Source organism: Crocodylus porosus, unplaced genomic scaffold (assembly GCF_001723895.1).
Source record: "Crocodylus porosus isolate Cpor-Errol unplaced genomic scaffold, CroPor_comp1, whole genome shotgun sequence".
Lineage (NCBI taxonomy): Eukaryota > Metazoa > Chordata > Crocodylia > Crocodylidae > Crocodylus > Crocodylus porosus.
The window spans coordinates 16,019,431-16,041,009 of NW_017728911.1; the positions used below are offsets into that span (position 1 = coordinate 16,019,431).

General features: G+C 40.8%; 1 protein-coding gene across 1 annotated transcript in view; it reads right to left on the reverse strand.

Moving 5' to 3' along the window:
* LOC109308760 (myocardial zonula adherens protein-like) overlaps positions 1 to 21,579 on the reverse strand; it is an 81,637-nt gene that overhangs the window by 36,360 nt on the left and 23,698 nt on the right. The window contains exons 5-10 of the mRNA XM_019533164.1: positions 18,821 to 18,934; positions 16,967 to 17,119; positions 13,919 to 14,044; positions 12,706 to 12,834; positions 9,690 to 9,775; positions 5,871 to 5,976 (exon numbers count right to left, since the gene is read on the reverse strand). Coding sequence (XP_019388709.1) covers positions 5,871 to 5,976; positions 9,690 to 9,775; positions 12,706 to 12,834; positions 13,919 to 14,044; positions 16,967 to 17,119; positions 18,821 to 18,934 — 714 coding nt within the window. The remainder of the gene's footprint in view (positions 1 to 5,870; positions 5,977 to 9,689; positions 9,776 to 12,705; positions 12,835 to 13,918; positions 14,045 to 16,966; positions 17,120 to 18,820; positions 18,935 to 21,579) is intronic.

The following is a 21,579-nucleotide window of genomic DNA, read 5'->3' on the forward strand; positions in this document are numbered from 1 at the left end:
AACAAACCAGGGGTGAGCCCAAATACCCTGACTCTGTGCCACTAGGGGGGTGGTGAGCAGGGGCATGGCAAATCAGAGCTGTGCAGGCAAGAAACAGGATTAACCCTTAATATGCAACTGCTCATAGCACGTTCTAACTTGCACCCCACTTCACATTCCACATAGTGAATGTGGTCTAAGTATAACATACAACTTCACCCTCAGAGGTGACCACTAGTCTTGGCTGGACTTTTGATCTCGGTATAGATGGAGAGCACGATATAGACTGCTGGTGGATTCTTTTAATTCCTTCTATATTAACGCTTACTGATTTAGTCTCTGGGATTCTAGGAACTAGGCCTGTGCAAAGTGGCAAGTATTCACTTCGGATTCAGATTCCCATGCCCCCCACCCAAGATGGGCAGCTTGTTCCAGCCCCAATCCCTGCCTCCCCCACACCCCTTCCCTTCCCTCTCTGCCCACCACAGACTTGCACCTCTGTCCAGCATGGTGAGGACTGCTGCATGTTTAGTCTATGGCTGAATCTCCAAAGCAGTGCTTAACCTTTTCCAAATCAATCTGGAGGCTTCTGATTCATTTTGGACCTTTTAATTGGTCTCCCAATTTGATTTGGAGATTTGGCTGCCAAATCAGGCCAAATCTCCTCCAAATTGAACTGGCTACTGAAGCTTCACATAGGCCTACTAGAACCCTTCTCTAAAAAATGTATCTCCTTTCAGTCTCAAGTACACTGTAGACTTCTGAAGGTAGACCTTTCCTTTTAGAAAGGATGTAAAGTTGGTGTCAAACAAGAGTGGACAGCCCCACAGTTGTCACATGGAGGTGCTTCACTTTCCGTAACTGGCTATACATGGTGCATTGGGAGATTTATTTACCAAGGAAATTCTGCTTTAAGAAAAATTAATCAGTTTTATCTCATCTTCAATTCTTCTCTGCTTGTTATATCAGCTTTTCTTAATATGCAACAACAAAAGCTGGCTAGGAAGTACTCTGACCAACCTCATCTGTGGGCCTCACAGTAAAGAACCCCTAATGAGGCTGCCAAATGGCTGTGTAGAGGATGCACTGCAGAGATCATGAAGTTAATAGCTTCTAGCAGCCTTCCTTTTTCCTATTTCATTTAAACATTTTTTTTTTTGCCTCTGGCAGTTAGTTGGTGTACATTCATTTAATTTATATCCTGAAACCATAGTTGGTTTGCCTAGCTCAAGTTGGCTAGAATTTGACTTGTGTTTTTAAGACAGGGATTTTAACATAGGGAGAAGTAGGTGGCAAAGGGTCTTCTGGAAAAAAACAGAGATGCATGTCAAACATTGCTTTCAGTACAGCCAAGTCCAAGTCCACAACAGCTGCTACAACAAATTTCCAGATTTTGATGCCAGCAAGATCAGAACCTTTAAGAAAAGGATCAACAGCATTACTGAATCACACTTTCTGAATGATTTATTAGTTGTTCTGTACATCTCACTGTCTCACATCCCCACGTTCCCTTCGCACATGTCTAGATTCAGGGTGATGAACATTTTAAAATCCTGTTTATACCAGCCATCAAAGAGTATTAGCAAGTCATCTCAGGTATTTCCAGCTCTACACAGAGCCTATCCTTCTTTAGTTCCATGCTGTTTTTCATGTAGCCCTTCAGGCTTGTAAACCCTGCTTTTTGTCATTTGCCAAGTCCCTTTTTTCAAAATAAAAATGAAAATCCACCTATTCTGTGAAGCATTCCAATAAAAAACAAAACAAAACCCTGCACTGCTTTAAATTTGGTTAGCTCCCTCTTACCAGTATGTTTTTAAACAAGAATATCTTTCAGTGGGGAGTCTTTCATGTTTAATAACCTCATCTTTTGGGTAAAAAGAACATGAATTTCACACAACCTCTTGGCACAAATGCAGAGCTACCTCTATATATGAATCGGTAATGCACTACAATGAAGCCACATTTATTAATAAAGAAACAGGTTTTCTTCATAGAAAAAAGCTTTGTGGCAGGGGGAAAAAATGGAATTTTGTAGCTGGAGGGGAAATGAGGGGGAAAGAGAGATCTGGGCATGGAGGGACCAGCTCAGTACAGTCTGATATTTACGACCCTAGGTCCTCCAACTCCTACTGCTCAGTAAAAGAGATCCCCCAAATTACTTGACAGTTCTGCTCACAAGGCTGCATCCCATATTTGGGGACCTATTGCCAGAACCATGTCCTGTTAGAGTCAACGGGGATAGGATCAGACCCAGTCAGGACAGCATGCAGGACCGTACCAGTCAACTGCAGTCAAGTTCTCCTAGCTACGTCCAGGACCCTATTACTATAGTGACTCAGCACACCAGTCTTTTACTCTCAGAACCACCTCCCTCCCCAGTCAAATAGGAGTTTGCTGGGGCAATAAAGCTAGGGAATTAACTTTGGGGGACATAATTTGAGACTTTAGGCTGCCTATAGTCCAGACTGGTTTGGTGCTCCTCCACTTTTATTGCTAAAACTAGCACCAGAATAACGATCAAAACTACTTACCAAAAGTGCTATTTACAATGAAGGAATAAACCTCATAGCATTTTAAGCATATCTAGATAGTTTTAGAGGTATGATGCAACTAACTGAAGCTCAGTCAGCAATGAAGCAAGAAGATGCTTACCTGTTCCTCTCACTAAATTCAATAGATTAAGGCTTCTGATTAAAAGATACACTGTATTAAGCTTCAACATCTGGCAGAAGTTGATAATTCAACCAGCCATCTAAATCTCATTCAAAATATTTCTGTTTTAAGGTTCCCAATTTAACCTGTGTATTCAGTTATGTGCCGGTGACTTAAGTGCACACAAAGTAATTTCCAGAAGTGTGAGGTGTTCTATCACAGTCTATGATAATACTTAAATTCACACTAGTATTCTTTATAAGATGATTAAAATCACTGAAAAGGATGGGGTTTTTATTAGTTTTTGTTTCCAATAGAGACCAGCTACACAAATATTGCAATAATGAGACATACAGCATATTACTTCATGAATTCTCCCTCAGCAACTTATTAACCGTTTCCTTTTAAAATAACTATGTAAAAAGAAAAAGCAACAGGGGATTGGCTGTGCATATACTCAGATGAATAAATTCTCTGAACATTACCCAGTGTTGAGCTCCAAAAACTCACACATTTAGGAAACTGAGAAAAATGCATTTCGTACTGCCTCCTATCATCTAATTTCATTCCAAACCACTGGTGTGTCTTCATCAACTATTTTCAGAAGGCATACAAACCCATCACATCTATGGCACTTTATCTAGTACAATATCCAAGTTATTCAAATGGATACTTATGCCTGTAGACAGAAACCCATATCTGACCCACTATGGACATGTTATTTCTGCGGGGGGGGGGAGCAGTAGCAGTAGTTCTAGTTTCTTGATAAAAGTCTTCTAGCCTAGCCCTGCTTTTTAATATACAGAAGGATAGAAGGGCAACACCCATTTTGGTATTGACTAAATAGGTATATGATGAATATATTTCTTTATACTACACAGAACCTAAACAAACCTCAATATAACTTTACTGATATTTATGAATTTACACTAGGGACTGACTCGTTCAATATTTTTTTCATGTCCTTGACAACTTGCAGTACTTAGCTTGCCCCACTAGAGGTCTAGCTACTGAGGCAAATTACTAAAAATGCAGACTACCTAAAACCAACGTCCGTGAAATTCAGTGCTTAGTTACCAAATAAAGAATTACAGTTTGGGCTCTCCCCTTCCTCCCTCCCCCTATTTTTTTCCTCTTTAAATACTGATAGCCCTGCAAAGAATGTCCTGAAAGGAATCACTTCGAGAGCCCTGAAAGACATAACTGAATACTTCAGTACTTTGGGAAAGAAAAAAAATCTATAGCCTGTTAGCTGGTTTACCTACACCTGAAGAAGAATGAGTTGAATAGGACACTTGAGCAAAAGTTTCAAAAAACCTTCTATACAGACTCCTACGTTCAGTATATGCCACAAGTTTTACTCAAAGAAATGGATAATTTTAGGTATTTGTGGCCATCTGCCAATTCCTTTTTGCTACTCATCTTTGCATCCTTCTTTCTGTAAAGAGGAACCTGAGGAAGGGCCTTTCATACTAGAAACTTTATCTAGTATCAATGCCAACTTTACAGTTGATCCAATATATACTATCATTCAAAAAAACCAAAAGTGCTTCTTGCCTTAAAAAAGGGACAAATTCCCTTAATCTTACTATAACACTAGACGTCTATTTTTTCTCTGTTGTAGAGACAAGCTAAGTACTTTTTTACATATGAAATACTGCAATCATTTCAAATCCAGACATGCTAGAATTAGAATGGATTGAAAATAGTTATTGATTTTATCAAAAAATTTGAATACTTTTTTTTAAAACTACATCAGGTTCAGCTCTACTCTGGACCTTTCAAGAGTAGAAGCACGTGCTATGGAGAAAATCCCTAGCTAAGTAGTCAACAGGTAGCTTTAAGTCAATCAGATATTACCCTCTGTGTATTCCACTAGCCATACATGAACTATTAAATCTTAAAATGGTCACTGTTCTACAACTGATATTGTCCATATGCAGGGAAAGGGAGAGAAATTTTTATGGCAGGTCATCTTTAAAATGACGGCTCTTTGAAACTTCACAGAGCTGTAGAATATGAGAAGAAATCTAGGCAAAAGAATTAATGAGAAAAGCACAGGTGTCACAGTACAAGATATACGAAAACACTGCTTTATAATTTAGCAGAATGATACCACAACATATACAGCATGCACAGGTGTACAGATATAAAGAAATATATCTCTATGTTGTATATCAATGTACTTAATTTTGAATACAACATCAACATCTAGGTGCTCTAACATCTACCCAAAGAAACTACATCAAAATTTAAATATTAAATTTTAGGTTTGATGTGAGGAAATTTTCAAATTTTTGAAGTGAGTTGACTTCTGAAGTATGCAAGTAAAAGATACCTATAGAGAGGCTTTGCATTCACAGTGTGTTCTTAAACAATATATACAGTCTCAGTTACAAAGGAAACACCAAAACATTATGAATTGAGGGAAAAAATCCTATTCAGATGAGGAACAGCATTCATAAGAGGCTCCACCATGCTGAATGTTTGGACAAATATAACATGGAAGTGAATGCTGAGCATCCTACTACATTCAATACACTGGTACAATTTACTTTGTGCCATTTCAGTTTAACTGTACCTAACCTGTGGCACACCTTCCAAGGTTGGCAGCAAAGAGAAACAGCTGGAGCACTAGCTGATCCAGGTCTGTTGGAAGAATCCCTTGACTAGAGACCAGATGGTAAATTAGAGCAGTATTCACACAAAAAGCTGCTTTAACTTCCACTGGTAAATTGACCAGTCCACATCTGGCCCCAGGATGAGAAGAGAATAAAGGCTGGCCACTTCTTATCTCTCTGCTGTAGTGTAAGGACTCACATACGTAAAAAAAAACCCAAAAAACAAACAAACACATAGTTCCTTAGGCAGTAGTGCTTTGGCTTTTCGTTATTCCACAGGCCACCTATTTCAAGAAAGCACCAACCTTCCTGGCCCCATCCCCAGTTGTATGTTCTGGATCACCACAAAGGATTCCAGAACCAGCATTGGTCCCTGGACTATAACGTGACAGCTTCTGGTCAGCTTGCTTGTAACTTAACTCATCTTTCTACTTGCTATTACCAAGTGCATCACTTGTCTTCCACTGACACAGTAAGGCTCACAGCAAACAAGATGCAGAGCTTTTGTTAGTAAAAGGGAAAAAGCACCTAGAAAACAGATCCTTCCAGGGCTAAATTATCCAGCATTAAAACTTCAAAGCAGATATTTAGGGAATACGTAGTTCTGCTAGATCTCACCTCCTCAACCATGTGTTTGACTTTCTTTTGTTGACAATGGACCATATCATCCAGATGTTTGATTCTCTCTCTCAGATTAGCTGCTACCTCCTCCAGATGTTGAGACCTAGCATGAGTTAAAAGAATGAAAGTAATTTTGTAAGCAATATAACATGAATAAAACACAAAAATAGTACTCACTGTTTATCAGATAGAATAGATTAACATACACCCACACACACACACCTTGTTAGATAAGTCAGATCCCTGTCTGTCACTGTCACTTCCTTTGCCAAGAACAGCTTTAGTCACCTTTCAGCCATAAGTCATTGCCAGCCACCACCCAGCGTAGCTCTCCTTTACCTTGTACACAAGCTTGGTTACCCACAGAGCTTGAAGTTCTAGTATAAATGAAACTGGAAGGTAATAAGATAGGAATACAAAACTCAGATTTGTCACCTAAACAAAAAACTCTTCAGTTTTATGACGTCTCAACATGCAAAAATGTCAATTGAACCTGAAGATCCAATCCTGTAAACACTCGCACATTAAACATACAAGTCACTCCATTAACTAAGTCTCCCGTTAAAGTCAAATCAGAGAATTAGAGTAGAACTGTTTTTGCAATTCAGTCTAAAATGCAGAATGCTAAGGCTACTGAAGTGTACACAGGCATATTTTTGATTGTTTTTTCATACTTTTTTTTTTCTGTTGAGAAACTATATCCAGTATTTTTCCAGTCAAGCTTATTTACTTCTTCACACTGGAAAAGTTGGAAAAACAGAGTAACATAAAAGTAAATATAAAAGAAAAAAATAAATCAAATATTTCTTAAGAGATTATAAGACCATTTGTTCCCTTTTGGCAAAATGTTAGCCATTTTTTTAAATCAAAGAGCAAGGGAGATTTTTTAATTATGTACACTCATTTCTTACATATTATTTCATTGAGAGCAAAATGTTGCTAGTTATAAGGAATTCTGTAACATCCAAGCAAAACATTTTCATTTCCATAACAGAAAGCAATACAAAAATCAGGAAATAAAGCAGAGACATAAAATAATAAAAGAAAATAAGACAGAAATACTAATACACCAGGAGACCCATCTCTTGTAGGGCAGGAAGCATAGCCAGAACTAGATCAGATGTTTTGCACAGCAAGATCAATAGGGAAGCTGAAGTCACCTGACAGAAACTGCTGTCTCAATTTAGACTTGATGGTAAGGTCAAACAAATAGCATGGTGCAGCTAATCAAGGAGTGGGGGAAAGAGGCTTTACAAAACAATAGCTAGCATATAAAATAAGTTTCACATTGATCAGCTGCATAAAAGGTAAAACTCCAATTTACACTGTCAACATAAGGATTTTACAATGTGGTAGCTGTCACCTATTTTTAACATAGTCACCACCTTATCATAAAAGCTGGATATATCCAGCATGAGGGCATGATCCATCTCCCACAGACATGCAAGTCGCTCACCCCTCTGGGGAGGATTATCTAGAGAGATATAGATCAAAATGACACGTGAAATGCAGAACTTCTGATACAAGGAAGTGGGAGAGCTCCAGTAAACAAGAACAGTTCTTAGGGACCAATCCTTCCTCCCTACAATTGCTGAAGCGCAGCCTATTCTGGCCAAGAATGTTTCAGCCAAAACCCAGTCAGGTCCTTAGGCCAGTCTAAAACACATATCAAATAAAGAGCAGGGAGCACATCCGAGGAATCCTTTACTAGTCATTTAAGTCCACTTTGTACCATGAGGCCAGCTTTGAACCAAAGATGTGGGTCAAACTTTGCAGGGTCATCACTGCAACTGAATGCAACTCAGAGGAGCATTAAGTAAGTAATATGTAGTAATATGCATGGGTTTTCTGAGATAGTTCTCATGATTAGGCCTTGCCCAACTCCAGGATTCCTTCAGATATCACTTTATTCTTAGAGTTGGTAGATTGTTACAGATCTTTACTTGTGTGTTAAGTTGGTTTGACAGGTTTCCAAAAAGGGGGTTTTAGCATATACACAGAATTTTTGCAGTCAGGTTTTGTAATAGGTTGCTTCACTTTTCAACATTCCAGCTATGGGAATGTCTCTTTCACCTGAGCATGTGCTCTGTGACCTTAACAAGGAAGCAAACTTCATTCCTTGCACACCTAGCTTCACACTGGAACAGAATTTGAGAAAAAACCTTTTGAAATCCTTGCTGTTATGCACAACACTAAATGATAAGATACATCACTTGGCTATAGTAAAGGACTGAATGCTCTTGTTGTACATGCTTACATGTTTTTGTTGCACAACTAGTCCCACACACCAGCAGAACAGCTGCACTTTCTTCAAAACCAGGGCATTTGCTGTTGAAATTTCAATTCTCATAGTAAGACTACAAAACTAGTTTACATTCAGTTCGTAACAGCTTTGGATATTTAGTCTATATTCAATGATTCAGAAGCATGTGCATAATGCTAAAACAGCAGGGTGAAAATTCTTCCACTTTGAGAGATGGGATTACAATGTCACTGTCTGGCACTTACTGACAAAAAATAAAAAGCAACTGCGAGAAGGATAAAACATCTGAAAAAGTTTTGCAATAATGGAGCATTTCGTTCACATCCAGCTGGCCAGGGCTTGTTGGGCTGAGGAGGCCAATGCCTGGTATGAAGGGCTAGGGAAAGTAGATGACTGGTGAAGGAAGTAAGAGTATTCAGGGTTATACTCCTGCAACTGTCCAATAAATTCAACAGAAGTTGTGATTGGGAAACTGTCTTATAAAAATGTGGTTTGCATAAAGATCATACTGATCTAATCTTAGGTGCTGCGCAGTTCTGCCATCAGGCCATTAGGCTTTTATACCTATTTAATATAGTATCATAGATGTGCACAGAACTATCATATTTACTCAAATCCAAAACAACTTTGAAGTCAAGATGACCCCCCCCAATAATTAGATACTATATATGGAAAAAATAATACATTTGTTATAAATTTTGCATGGATAAAATCTAATTATTGGAGGGTTATCTTAAATTAGTCCCTCCTACTGCTTCAGTACAGCAGCAAAGGGCAGACAGTTCCCACTACCTGTCCCCTGCTGCAGCCTGCACACCTCCTGCCTACTCCCCAGTCTCTGTCCCCTGGAGTCTCCACCCCTTCCTACTCCTCAGAGCCTCTTCCCCCTCCCCGCTGCAGCCTCTGTCCCTTACCTACTCTTGAAGGCTTCTGCCCCCACTCCCCTACAGCCTCTGCTCAGCAATTGCAGCAGCAGCTCCAGCCTCAGGATGCTGCTGTGTGGCCAGACAGGAGCCAAAGTCTGCGTGTACTCCATGCTTGAGGGGATGGAGCTGGAGCCAGGGCTGTCCCTGACAATGAGCAGTGGGGGGGAAGGAGAGGGCACAGGCTGAGGAAAGGATATGGAGATGCTGCAATTCTGACTCTGGCCCCGACCCAGACTCAAGGCCGGAGTCAGAGCCACAACAGACACCTGCCTCCCCCTCTGCCCTGTACTCAAATCCAAGTCAAGCCCTCCTACTCCCACCCTCCCCGTTGAATTGGGGGGAGAAAACAAAATTCATCTTGGATTTGAGTAAATATGGTATATTGATTTAAAAGACTGGTATTCTGTAGTAACATAGAATTCTTTCTAGAATTATTCATCTCTGTAATTGAATTCTCAGAAAAATGAATTCTTTTTTCTTTTAAAAAAAGTGAACTTTTTCCAGTTATTCTTCACAAATAAGATAAATGTATCGTAAAGGTCTTCTATGGTGTTAGTACAAAACCCAGATTCAAGTTTGAAAAAAACTTCTTAACACTAGAAAGATTGGTAAATAGTTGGATCTCACCTCTCTCTACCAGAACAAGTTTCAGATTTTGCTCCAGCTATCTGTATTTCTTGTTCTTCCAGTTGTTTTTGTAGCTGGTGGCGTTCCTAAGCAAAAAAAAAAAAAAAAGTTATTCTTCATTTGCTTAATTTAAACTTTAGTAACCGTAAAATATCATTAAAAGGTTCACAATACACTAAAATAAACAGAAAAGGATTCTGCAACATGTTACTTATTTAGCATAAGTGACAGGTATTTCCTGTGTCCAGGCACAGGATGTAAATAATAAAGTTTGGACAAAGAAAACTCTGAATTCCCAAACAGACACTAAAATAAAAATGGGATTTTCAGCAGATTATAAAGGGATATTATTACATATTAAAAATCATCAAAAATTCAGAGATTATTTGATTTAAGCTTGTGACTGCAGAGATTAAATGAGCCATATCATTTTTACTGTTAATATGAATATTCATATTCTCTAAAATGGCAGCCTTAGCGCACAGTTTTTCAGCAAAGGTAAAACATCTTCCTGTTTTTCTCCAAGTCTTACACATGCTTTTCAAATATTAGCCATTATGCTGGCAGGGATCCATGGTTTCATGGGGAAAAGAAAAGGGGCCATCTACTGGGCTCTGTAAATATCAACCAAATGTCTTATCACAGATTACAGCAGAAATGTAGTTCTGGCTTCACAACCTAAACAACCAGAATACATACTTCCTAATGTTACAAACTATGTTGAGACATTTTAATTCACTGAATAATACCCTATAACCAAGAGTAAGTCCACTGAGTGAAAGTACCTGAAGTAAAGATATTTCAAATCTGGACCAAATCAAATACAGGGTCTTCATAAAGTCCTTGTGCACTTTTAAACTTTAACAACTTAAGTTGTGCACAAGGACTTTATGAAGACCCTGTATTACTGCCAAATGATGAGAAATAAAAATAAAGCTATGGCACTAAGAGATCTTAGAGCCTTAAAAAGACATAATATATTATTACAATTCATTAATATGCTTTCATTCCATAATCCACGGAAGCATTAACATACCACACACAATTTAAACCAAGGTTTGGAATAAAAGCCTAGTTTGCAAATTTGCCTGGTTTCGCTAGTTCTGCCCATTAAAAATTGATCACGCATTTAAATCAAAGATAAAGCACAAGTGTGTAATTCGTAAAAACAGACAGTTACTTATGAATTGAAGTACTGAAACCCCAAATTATCCCGACTTCTGCAGTTTTGTCTGCAGAACCTATGGCCTGCAGACTGGATCTGACACAAGGAGATCAATCCAGCCTGCAACTCTTGGAGAAAGGGCAAGGGCAGCAGAGTTCAAGGCCATGGGGAGCAAGGGCAGCAATTTCCCATAGCCTCTGGGGCAGCTGGCGACTCATCGGAATGGGATCACGTCCTAGTACTCCTGGTTCCCATCAGCTACACACACCTTAATCCTATGGGAGATGCTGAGTGAGAAGAGAAAAAGTAGTGGTGTGAGGCTGATTAGGGGACCAGAACTTCTGGGATGCAACCCTCTTATCAGTTACACCCCTGCTGGTGCTGTGCTGGGATGCAAGTGCTGGGGAGAAAGAAGGCTGAAATCACCATCCTCAGTAGTGACCCATTCACAAGTGGAAGCCTGCCATTGGTAAAAGGTTGGTAACTCTGTTTTAGATAACAGAGTCAAAATCCCTCAGAAGGTATGCAGGTTCTTAACTCCTATGTAAATCAATGCCAGATACTTTTGAGGAGCCAGGTCTAAATTCTCTGGGAGGGATTACCTTCGTTTGCATACGCTAAGCAATGCCAAACACACTAAAGACATTAAACAAAAAACAATGCAGCTTTAACTACCTGAACGTGATCACGTTATTGATAATTTTGTATAACTAAGAAATTTCAACACAATTAACAAACACTAGGGGATCCAGATTGTTTCAGAGACCAGGGATCTTGAAAGACAGAAGGTTTAGGTAATAATTAAGCTATGTGAGAAAAGTGACTGCAGTACTGACTTCAGGACATTTATCATCTGAAAAACAGTACAAGTTCTGTCCTGGAGCAAAGCCCATCAAAAAAAGGGAAGTTAGGACATAAAATGCTACAACTAGCTTTAACACAGCACTACTGATGTCATGAAAAATAAACATCCCAGTGCATTTCTACGTCCCAAGGGTTATTGGTCATACGTAAAAAAATCTGCTCTCTACTACAACTTGGTAGAGAACATTTGAACTAAGGAGAAAAACTTTTAAAAGCATGAGTGTGCAAGTAGGAGAAGAAGAACCATATTTTAAATTAAGAGGGCAGTAAAAGCTGAAAATGTATGTTACTATCAGGATAGTTTGAGGAATGATACATAAACAAGTTATATGCATAGACATGTAGCGATGACTGTTACATGCTCACAAAGCCTGAAAACAACATTTCAAAAGAACTTGTAACCTGAAGTACTGAAATAAGCATTTCATCCTGATGTTTAGGAAGTTGGAGATGCAACACCAAATAAAACCAATGTCAGTTGTTATAGGCTTTATTCCCAGTGTATCTAAAAAAAGCTTATTTCTAATAAGCATATACCTGCCAACCACATAAACTACATATTTAAGTGAATTTATGAACATGACAACCAGAAACTCCAAGTAATTTGTACCAGCTCTTAGGGGATAAACTGTACTTTTTTATTTTGAAGAGACAGTTTAAAGAAAAAAAAACCAAAACCCTGACTCATTTACTCTCTGTTCCAAAGAAGTCCTCAAAGTACCAGCCACTACAAACAGCACTGGTGGCAAACGGTGTCACCTTTGCATGATGTCCCCATAGCAGTCTACACATTACATACAATAAAGCTTTTTTATTTTTACAAAGATGACCATGACAAAAGTGGCAGGAGGAATAGAGGCCCTGGGTAGGCAGGGCTGTTAAGCAGCAAGGGACCAAATAGGAACACTCCCATGCAACTCCTGTATTTCTTCTATGAAGAGCATAAAAACTGACCATCACTTTAACAGTTAGCAAGGGGAGAGTTACCTCTTCCATGCGCTGGATGAACCTATCCAGCTCTCCAATCCTCTGGTCTTTTTCTTGTATGCTTATCTCCGTAATCTGCATCTTCTTATTTGCCTCTTCAATAGCCTTCAGAAGCCGATTTGTTTCTGCCTTCAAATAAAGACTGACATTCATATCCACAAACAATAATATAGCTCAGGGGTTTTCAACCTTTTTTAGTCTAAGTACCCCCGGTGGCCAGACATCAAGCGGGGGAGCGGTGACGGCATGAGGGCAGGCAGGGCTGGAGCGCCACCACCTCCCAGGAGCTGGGCCAGGCCGGGGTGGGGAAGCTCACTGGGCTGGTGTGGCAGCAGCAGCGGGGGTGGGTGAGCTTCCCTGCCCTGCACCCACGGCCGTCGGGGGGCACAGGCATGGGGAGGACTCAGCCCCATGCAACGCACCACAGGCTGGATCCAATCAGTTGGCGGCCACATTTGGTCTGTGGGCCTCATTTTGCCCATCCTTGTTCTAGACGCATTCATGAATGATAGATTTATTAATAGCTAGACAAATTAAGGGCAAGAAATTTGTTAAGAGTTGTTGAACAGAATAATTGGAGACATTTTCTCTGCCTTCTCTAAACCAACAATGGTAGATGCTAGGGAGGATAATGAATAAGGGATAGATCACTCCAGATGCATCTGCTTCAAAGCTCTCCACAGAATCCGCCCCTGCCCCTATCAGACACAGGATACTGGGTCAGATGGACCACTGGTCTATGCTAGTAGCCAGTTTTTACATTCTAAACTTTGTTGTTCCTGATCTAGAAATATCCAAAACAGCATGACCATAACAAGTTCTGCTGAAGAAAAGGAGCATTTATTTGCTCAAGTTATTTAAGCATGTATCTACTAAAATTGTTCATTTTTTCCTTTCTAGGTTTCCCTCACAAATCAGATTGGGCTTCGCATTTTCTTGGACCAAAACTAGAAACACACCTGTTTTGTTTTTCACTTTAATTTTGAAGTTTACATTATTTTTAATATCCACCACATTTAGACTTTTCTTCAGCTCTAAAACTTTATTAGCCACGGTAATGTTAAAAAAAATCTGGCTGTGACAAGGCATGAAAGGAAATGAAACTGGTGTGATAATGTAAGCCATCAGTTCTAGCACTTGTTTCTTAAATTAATTTAGGGATTAGATTCTAAGCAATAACCAAAGAGCACTGTTAAGGACCGGTTATACATACTATTAGAATTTCTCTCTCAGCTTTGTGTTTCTGTTCTTCTTGTTTTAGCTTTTGTTCATACTGACTGTATAGCTTTCTGGTCATTTCTCTCATTACATCTGCATTGGCTTCTTGGGAGGATTCCACCTATAAGAGAAAATGAGAACACTGAAATTCCACAACTGATCTATTACTAGGTCCAGTGTTCCTGGAGGTAAGACAAATAAAACCAGAACAAATAAAAAAGGGAGAAATTAAAATGAGGGTGATGATTTTAGCCTTGGCCTAGGTTTGCCATACAATTTGGCACCATTAGGCCAAATTCTCATCCACACCAAGAGCACTTTTCAGCAGTATGGCAATGAAAAGGAATAATTAACATACTTGCAAGCTTCATTTGCACAACATGATCAGGTCCCTTTTCCTCTGCCTGCACGTAAGTGGCTTTAGGGTAACAAAGTATCTGGCCTGACTCAATTCTGTCATAACCTCCTCTCATTCTTTTGATGACTGACCCCACTTCCCCCACCATTAAAAGTAATTTACATTCTACCTTTAATTTTATAAAGTGTAGATTAGAAATTGGCCTGACTGTATCCAAATGCTCACAAGCTCTGCTAGGATCAAAATCTAACAGGTTTCAAACCATCTATGCTGCAGCCCAAATATAAAAGCAAAAATTAAGCCAAAACAAAATAATGATTTTCTATAATGTCATTCTTAATTGCAATGTTTCAAGTCAGGAGTAACTCCGTCAGAAAACAAGGCGAGAATAAAGTCTCTTTGCTTCATTAGAGTTGCTTCACTTACACCAGTGTAAATGGAAAAAGAATTAGGCCTCAGCATTTAATTTTAGAATTTTTAGCATAAAAGGTATTTTGGGCAACTGAATTACTTTGTTTCAAGGACTGCAAGAATTATCAAACCCCTGTTTTTATCTTGTTCAGTGGGAACAAACTGTTTTCATGCAGAGCAGTAAACCATAAACATATTTTGTCTCTTAAAAAGGAGGATGCCAGTTGCACTGTAGCTGCCCTCTGTGGCCTCTGACCCAGCTCTCAACACAGAGAAAGTTATTACCTATGCAGTCACAAGAAACTGGAACGAAATTAAGTCTCAATCCAGCATATATTATGCCTTCAGAACTCCAGGAAGCTTGAATAAAAAAGTTTGATTCTAACCTCTTTAAAAGTGTCAGAGTGGAGTATAAATTTCTTATGCTGACTCCTCCACATTCTTTCACTTACAATTTGAGCACCAATGGTACAAGAAAAAGAGGTAAGAGGAGGCAACTGTTGTAATATCCAAGTGAAAGTGTGGGGGGAGGGGAAATGAATTCTAGTGAGCAGGGTAGACTAGATCCAATTGAAACTAAGGTAATTGCTTTTTCACAGCCGACCTGGTGGACAACATTTCTTCCTGTTCCTTCACTTCTAAAATTAAAAAAGTCAGATCCCTCTGGTAGCATGGGCATGCAATTTAACAAATAACCATCACTCCAATTTAAAACAAACTGAAGAAAAAGAGCAATGATTTCTTTTAGTATATAACTTTGGCACTCTGTCTTGGCAAAGTTATACTTTTATTAACCTATTTAAATTGGCATGACTCCCTCCTTAAAGAAAAGCATACACTCCACATTTCATTGATTTCAATGTGCTTGAAGTGCTTAGCTGAATTGAGACCCTTTGAGTTCGTCTACTTCAGGCACCATGAGCAATAAATCTCTGCTTTTCCTCTACTTCCCTTCTTAATAACACTTTTCTCCTTTTTGTTCTCTCTAGATTACAACAGGTTCAGAGTTACTTTTCACAGCCCCAAAAAAATCCTACTAAAGAAGGGGAATTCGAATATATAAGACATTATTAAGTGGACATACTCGCTCTAGCGCAGGGGGTACGGACCATCTATCATTAAGCATTAATGCAAGTTAAAAAGAAATCCACTAAAACAGTCTACTTCTGGCTTATCTGTTGGGCAAATGCCTGTAACGTGGCAGTCACCTAATTTCAAAGAAGGGAAAGAACGTGCTTTTCATATTGTTCTAGTTAATTTCAGGCACCTTTAAATGGTTCTTTTCATACTTTATGGAAACTAACAAGTGTAAGACCAGCGGTCTCACAAAAGACCCATAATAACATGTTTGTATTTTATTCCTTTGTGTTCATTTGAAAACCAGTCCTACAACTAATTTCTCTTTTCAAGGTAATATGTTGTGAGGGCAGATCTCCACTGACCAATAAATATAGCACATATGAATGAAATATAGCAGATTATTGATGAAAAACTACCCAGTGTATAGTATGGCCTGAAATATGGTATCAGCTTTAGGAGGGACATATAGCATTGCTTAGCAGCCCATGAGGGATTAATGCATAGCCCCTGGGATACTCTTACTGCTCCAGCTCCTTCTGCAACCGGGGGCTTCAGACTCCCTCTCCTCCCTGAGCTTTCACTTGCTGCTCCCAAGCCAGGGGGCAGACTGGAAGAGACTGCAACACTGGAGAAGCTCACAGCACAACACAGTAAGGGTGCTGCAGTGGCCAGGGTGGGAGGCAATCAAGTGTGCCGAATATGGGGAGGCACCACCCACACAATGCAACAGCTGCTTGTGCATGCAGTGCGGCAGGGGAGAGTTGGAGGGGGAAATTCCAAGTGCATGGTCCAGGAGAGGCAGAGAGAATATGAATGGGTGGTAGCCTACGTAGCATGCAACCCCCAATCCCTCACCAGCCCTGGCCTCGAATGAGAAGATTCTCACAGAAGTGCGCACCACGGGCATCACCATTTTAATAGGTCGACTTTCACTTGCCAACAACAGCCTTATGTAGGGCAGGCAACATTTCAAGACCCAAGTTTGCTAAGGTGGTTCCCTATTTGTTTATTTGCTTTCAGCAATGCTAATTCTTCACCGTGGATCTAAGGTCTTTGAACAAGGGTGAAAGGACCATGCACTGATCAGTGAAGAATTCTATGCAGATATGGCTAGATCTCTTTTCCAAACAAATCTTATTGCCTCAGCAATATCCTTATGGTACAACCTCAGAAAGGGAAATTTGCATACCATACCTGCAATTTCAATAGTTGATTTTCCATCTGAGCAGTTTCCAGCTGTTTTTGCTTTTCTTTCAGTTTTTCCATAGATTTCTCATGTGTGTGTTTTAAATTCCTTATTTGATCCTTTATGTCTGTGTTCTCCAAAGTAACATCCACTAAAGTTTTCTTTAAAACAAACAAAAAAGAAAAAGAAAAACCAAAACACACATTGAAATGCATGATAAAGTAGAATTCATCCAAACTATCTAGCACTGAGCCTCTTTACAACAGTTGACTAATCTTTTGATATATATACAATATTAATTAATAGTATTAACCCTTTAAAGTTTGGTTTCCAATTATGTAATTTATTAAGAGACTGCCCCACATGAACATGCTCATTAAAATCCAGCCCTAGGGTGCCATAACCAAGAGAAAGTTTCACATCCACTACAAAGCAAATTTGTTTTCATTTTACACTGCAAGGTAAAATGATGTGAAATGCTGAATTCTCCCCTTTCATCTCCAGCTATCAAATCATAAATTAATAAAATTTGAGCAAACTGAAGTTAGAAACAGAAAAAGGGGATGAATGGGAGGACAGAAGAGTCAAGCTACCTTGGTAGGATGGCTATCAAATGTTTTTTGTTTTATTTGAACTGGAAAAAATATCCCTGGTTTACAAGTCTGGCTGCCAAATACTGTATTTACTTGATTAAAAGATGAGGTGCCCCCCTCAATTTAACACAGGGCAAAAGAGACCCTCACCTTACAATCAAGCATGAGGTAGTGGGTGGCAGGGGTTAGGAGATCTAGCTGCCACCTGCCCCCATTACCTCTGCCTGCCCAGCCACTCCTCCCCCACAGCCCCTAGTTTCCAGCCCCCCCATGACACTACTCCTAGTTCCCCCTCCTCCTCACCTTTCACATGTGCCAGCCCAGCCCTGTAACAGCAGTGCCAGCTCCATGACACTGCTATGGAGCGAGGCTGAAGCTATGCTCTGTGACCTAAGCTGCAGCAGAGACAGAGCCTACTGTAGAGCAAAGTGGGGATGGGGGGAAGAAAGGAGGGACAGATGGGAGGCAGAGACTTTGTAGGGTAGGGACCCAAACCTGCAAGGGGAAAGGGGATCAGGGCAGCCTGAGGCTGTAGGGAGGGCAGGCACAAGGGGAAGGGGGGAGGCAGGGGAGGGAGGGGGAAAAAAAAGAAACAGGCAACAGGGCAAACTGCCTGCCTCTCACTCTGCCTGTCTGCTACTACCTGCCCTAGCTCCTCTACTGTCTCCCCCATTGTGTCCCCCCCCATCTGCCCCATTAGCGTCCCCACTGTCACTTCTCTCCCTCCACTGCCTGCAGTTATTGGGGGGGGAGGGTGAATTTAAGATGATCCTCCAATAATTGGATTCCACACATGGATATTTATAATAAATTTATAAATTTTCCATGTGTAAGATTTAATTATTGGGAGGGCATCTTAAATTCAAGGTTGTCTTATTTTGGGGTAAATACAGCTTTTTTAACACTTGCGAGAAATGTAACCAAAATTTCTATCCAAGGGTAAATAAAATAGAAGAATAAGAACAAGGGATGGGCTGTTATTTTGCAAAAATAGCACCTGGGGCTTTCCATAATGCAAAAGGCCAGGAACTTTAGCTAAGTAACAACAAAGTTGAACAGTGGTTTGCTGCATATTATCTTATTAAATTTATATTAAACCAACAAAACTTAAGCGTTTTCCTAAATTCACAGTACAACCATCTTAAACACCAACAGTGAGATTTACTGGAATAGATTAAAATCTGTATGTGGATACTTTTAAAACAATGGACACTAGAAGGAGCCCAACAGATCAGGCTATATACTGCAACAGAGCTATTAACAGCGTACCTGCAGCTCGATTGATGCAGATGTCAAGCTGCTGTTCATTTCACTGAAGCTATCCAAGGCTGCAGCCTGCACTCGCATGTGGCTCTCTAAGGATTCCTGTTGAACACTTGTAACCTGGAGAGTGCAAGAAAAAAGAAAAATTAAATTTGCCATGTCTTTTGGAAGCAAGACAGCTGCTACCCTCTTAAAAACCATACAAGTCAAACTGCATCACGGGGGAAGGATTAAAATCACTGGAAATAAAAAGTTAAAATCTTTCAGCATTTTTAAATGGAAGCCTTCCCTGCATTAATGTTCTCAGAGAAGATGCTTGTATTTTCTCATTAAACTACAGCAACTTACACATTAAAGTGAAAAGGGAACTTCGGCTCTACCTTTTGTGGTTGATGCAAGGAAATATTTTTTTAGTTAAACTCAGTGAATGAAATTTAATCTGGTATAGAGGGAACTGACCCATTGTGTACTTCAGTGGGACTTAACTGTTGTCCAGACTGACCCTGTTCAAAGAGGCAAGCTTCATTCAGTAAGATTACCCACAGAATGCGTCTCCACTGCAGTTCTACTTCATATATTTCAAGCCTTTTAAAAAAAAAAAAAAAAGCCAATTTATCTAAAAAAACCCTTTAAGTATCTCTATGAGCTGCCACGAGGTTTTCCAGGACAAGCCAGATTTGTATGTGCATGTAAGTGTATTCCAGAAGATGAAAAATACATAGCAATTAAATAGGATGCTAAATTTCCACGATGTTTAGAGTGGTTAAAATACACAGACCACAAAACTGATCAAGTTCCAGACCCAAAAAAACCTACAACCCTAGTATAGAAACAAAAACGAAGAGCTAGTAGTACATATGTTTATTCTTTGTCTACGGTTATTCCCATGCCATGAAACTGGTGTTGTAAAGGCGAGGATTTTTGACACATGTTTACCAAGAAAATCATTTCGTGCACAGGCAGTGGGGTGCAAAAGGCTGCAGTCAGGACTAGATGAGTAAACAGAATGGAACAGCCCGGGGAGACCTGTGCAGAGAGCAGACAGCAGGACTTTGTACAGGAGGAGATGAGATCAAGCATGTAAGGAAGCAAGCCAAAAGCTTTTATGATCACAAGAAACAGGAACTGATTGAAAGCAGAAAGATGAGCCAGCGCAAAGATTTATTGTATATAAACTTTTCAAGTTTTACATTACAAAACAGAAGGTTAACAAGCAAGCCATTAAGTTCACATGAGCGTAAAAGAAATAAAATAGAACAGATGATCCAAATTAATATGAAGACTGTCAAACAGTAGTGGAGCACTATTTATTAATGAGGCCTAATCCTACCACACACATGGGCTATTTATCTAGGAGTAGATATGAAGATTATATATTTTAACACAGCAGCAAGCAATTATTTTGGGTGGAGGGCCACTTAACAAGTTTTGGCAAGTTTTCAGGGGCCACATAGGTAGCACTGCCCCTTGACAATTGCTCCGCCCCCCCGGTCACCACATCAGAACCAGAAGTCCTGCCCCTGACCTTTGACAACAGAAGTCACTGTCCTTGCTGCCCCCCCCATACTCCTTTGGGGAGCGGGAAGTTGCAGTCTTAGAGCCAGAAAAAAACCAAATCATACACTAGATGTCAAACACCTACCATAACATATTTTAATTTTATGACAAAAAATATGTGTCATGACTTGTGATTGTGTACTATATATAGAAGGGATTGCACAATAACTCAAAAAATACAGTGCCACTTTTTTATATTTGTGCGTGGGGGGAGGTGTGGGAGCACTGCGAGAGGGTGTGGTTGTGTAGGAGAGTATAGGATATGTTGGGGTGCATATCAATGGGAGCTGTGGGGGCAGAATATGGGGTGTGAGGGAGGGTGGGGAGGGGTGTAGGGACCCCCCCACACTCCCCCATGGTGTTCAGCCCCTGCTGCTGGCAACAGCAGCAGGTGGGGAGGTCAGGACACTTGGGCCTGGTGCAGGGGCCTGCTAGGGCACAGCTCTGGCCATCGCTGTGTGTGGGGGTGGAGTGCAGCCTACCCAGCTGCCTCTATCAGCAGGGCTCCAGGCTGCGGGCCTGCAGTTCCATCACTCGAAGTGGGGGAAGCCCCGTGCTGGAGCCTGCTGCCTTCCTCACCCCTTGAGGTGCAGGTCCCCGCACTCTGCCAGGAATGAAGGGAACCCAGCCCCCCGCTTCCCCGCAGAGTCCAGCACGGGGCTTCTTCCCTGCCACAAGTGCAGGCATGTGGTACAAAGCCCCTGTGATAGAAGTGGCCAGCACTGCACTGGGGGAGAGGGGGGCAGCCTGCCCAGCAGCCTCTATCACAGGGGCTCAGTACCACACACCTGCAGCTCCCAAACTCACAGCAAGAAAGCCCCGCATTCGACTCCGCAGGGAAGGAGAGGGTGAGGCTCCCACCAATCCTGGCAGAGTACAGGGACCTGTGCTGCAGGCAGCAGGGAAGGCAGCAGGCTCCAGCACAGGGCTTCCCCTGCTGTGAGTGATGGAGCTGCAGGCGCACAGCATGGAGCCCCGGCAATACAGGTCGCCAGGAAGGCTGCACTCCTCCCTCCCCTGCCGCATGCAGTGATGGTCAGAGCCATGCCCCACTGGGTGCCTGCACCAGGCACAAGCACCCTGACCTCCCCGCCTGCTGCTGCTGTTGGCAGCAGGAGCTGCACACCATGGGGGAGAATATGTGCACCCTCACCCTGCCCAGCCAAGCTCCATGCTCCCAACACTCCCCTGGGCGCAGAGTCTGTGCT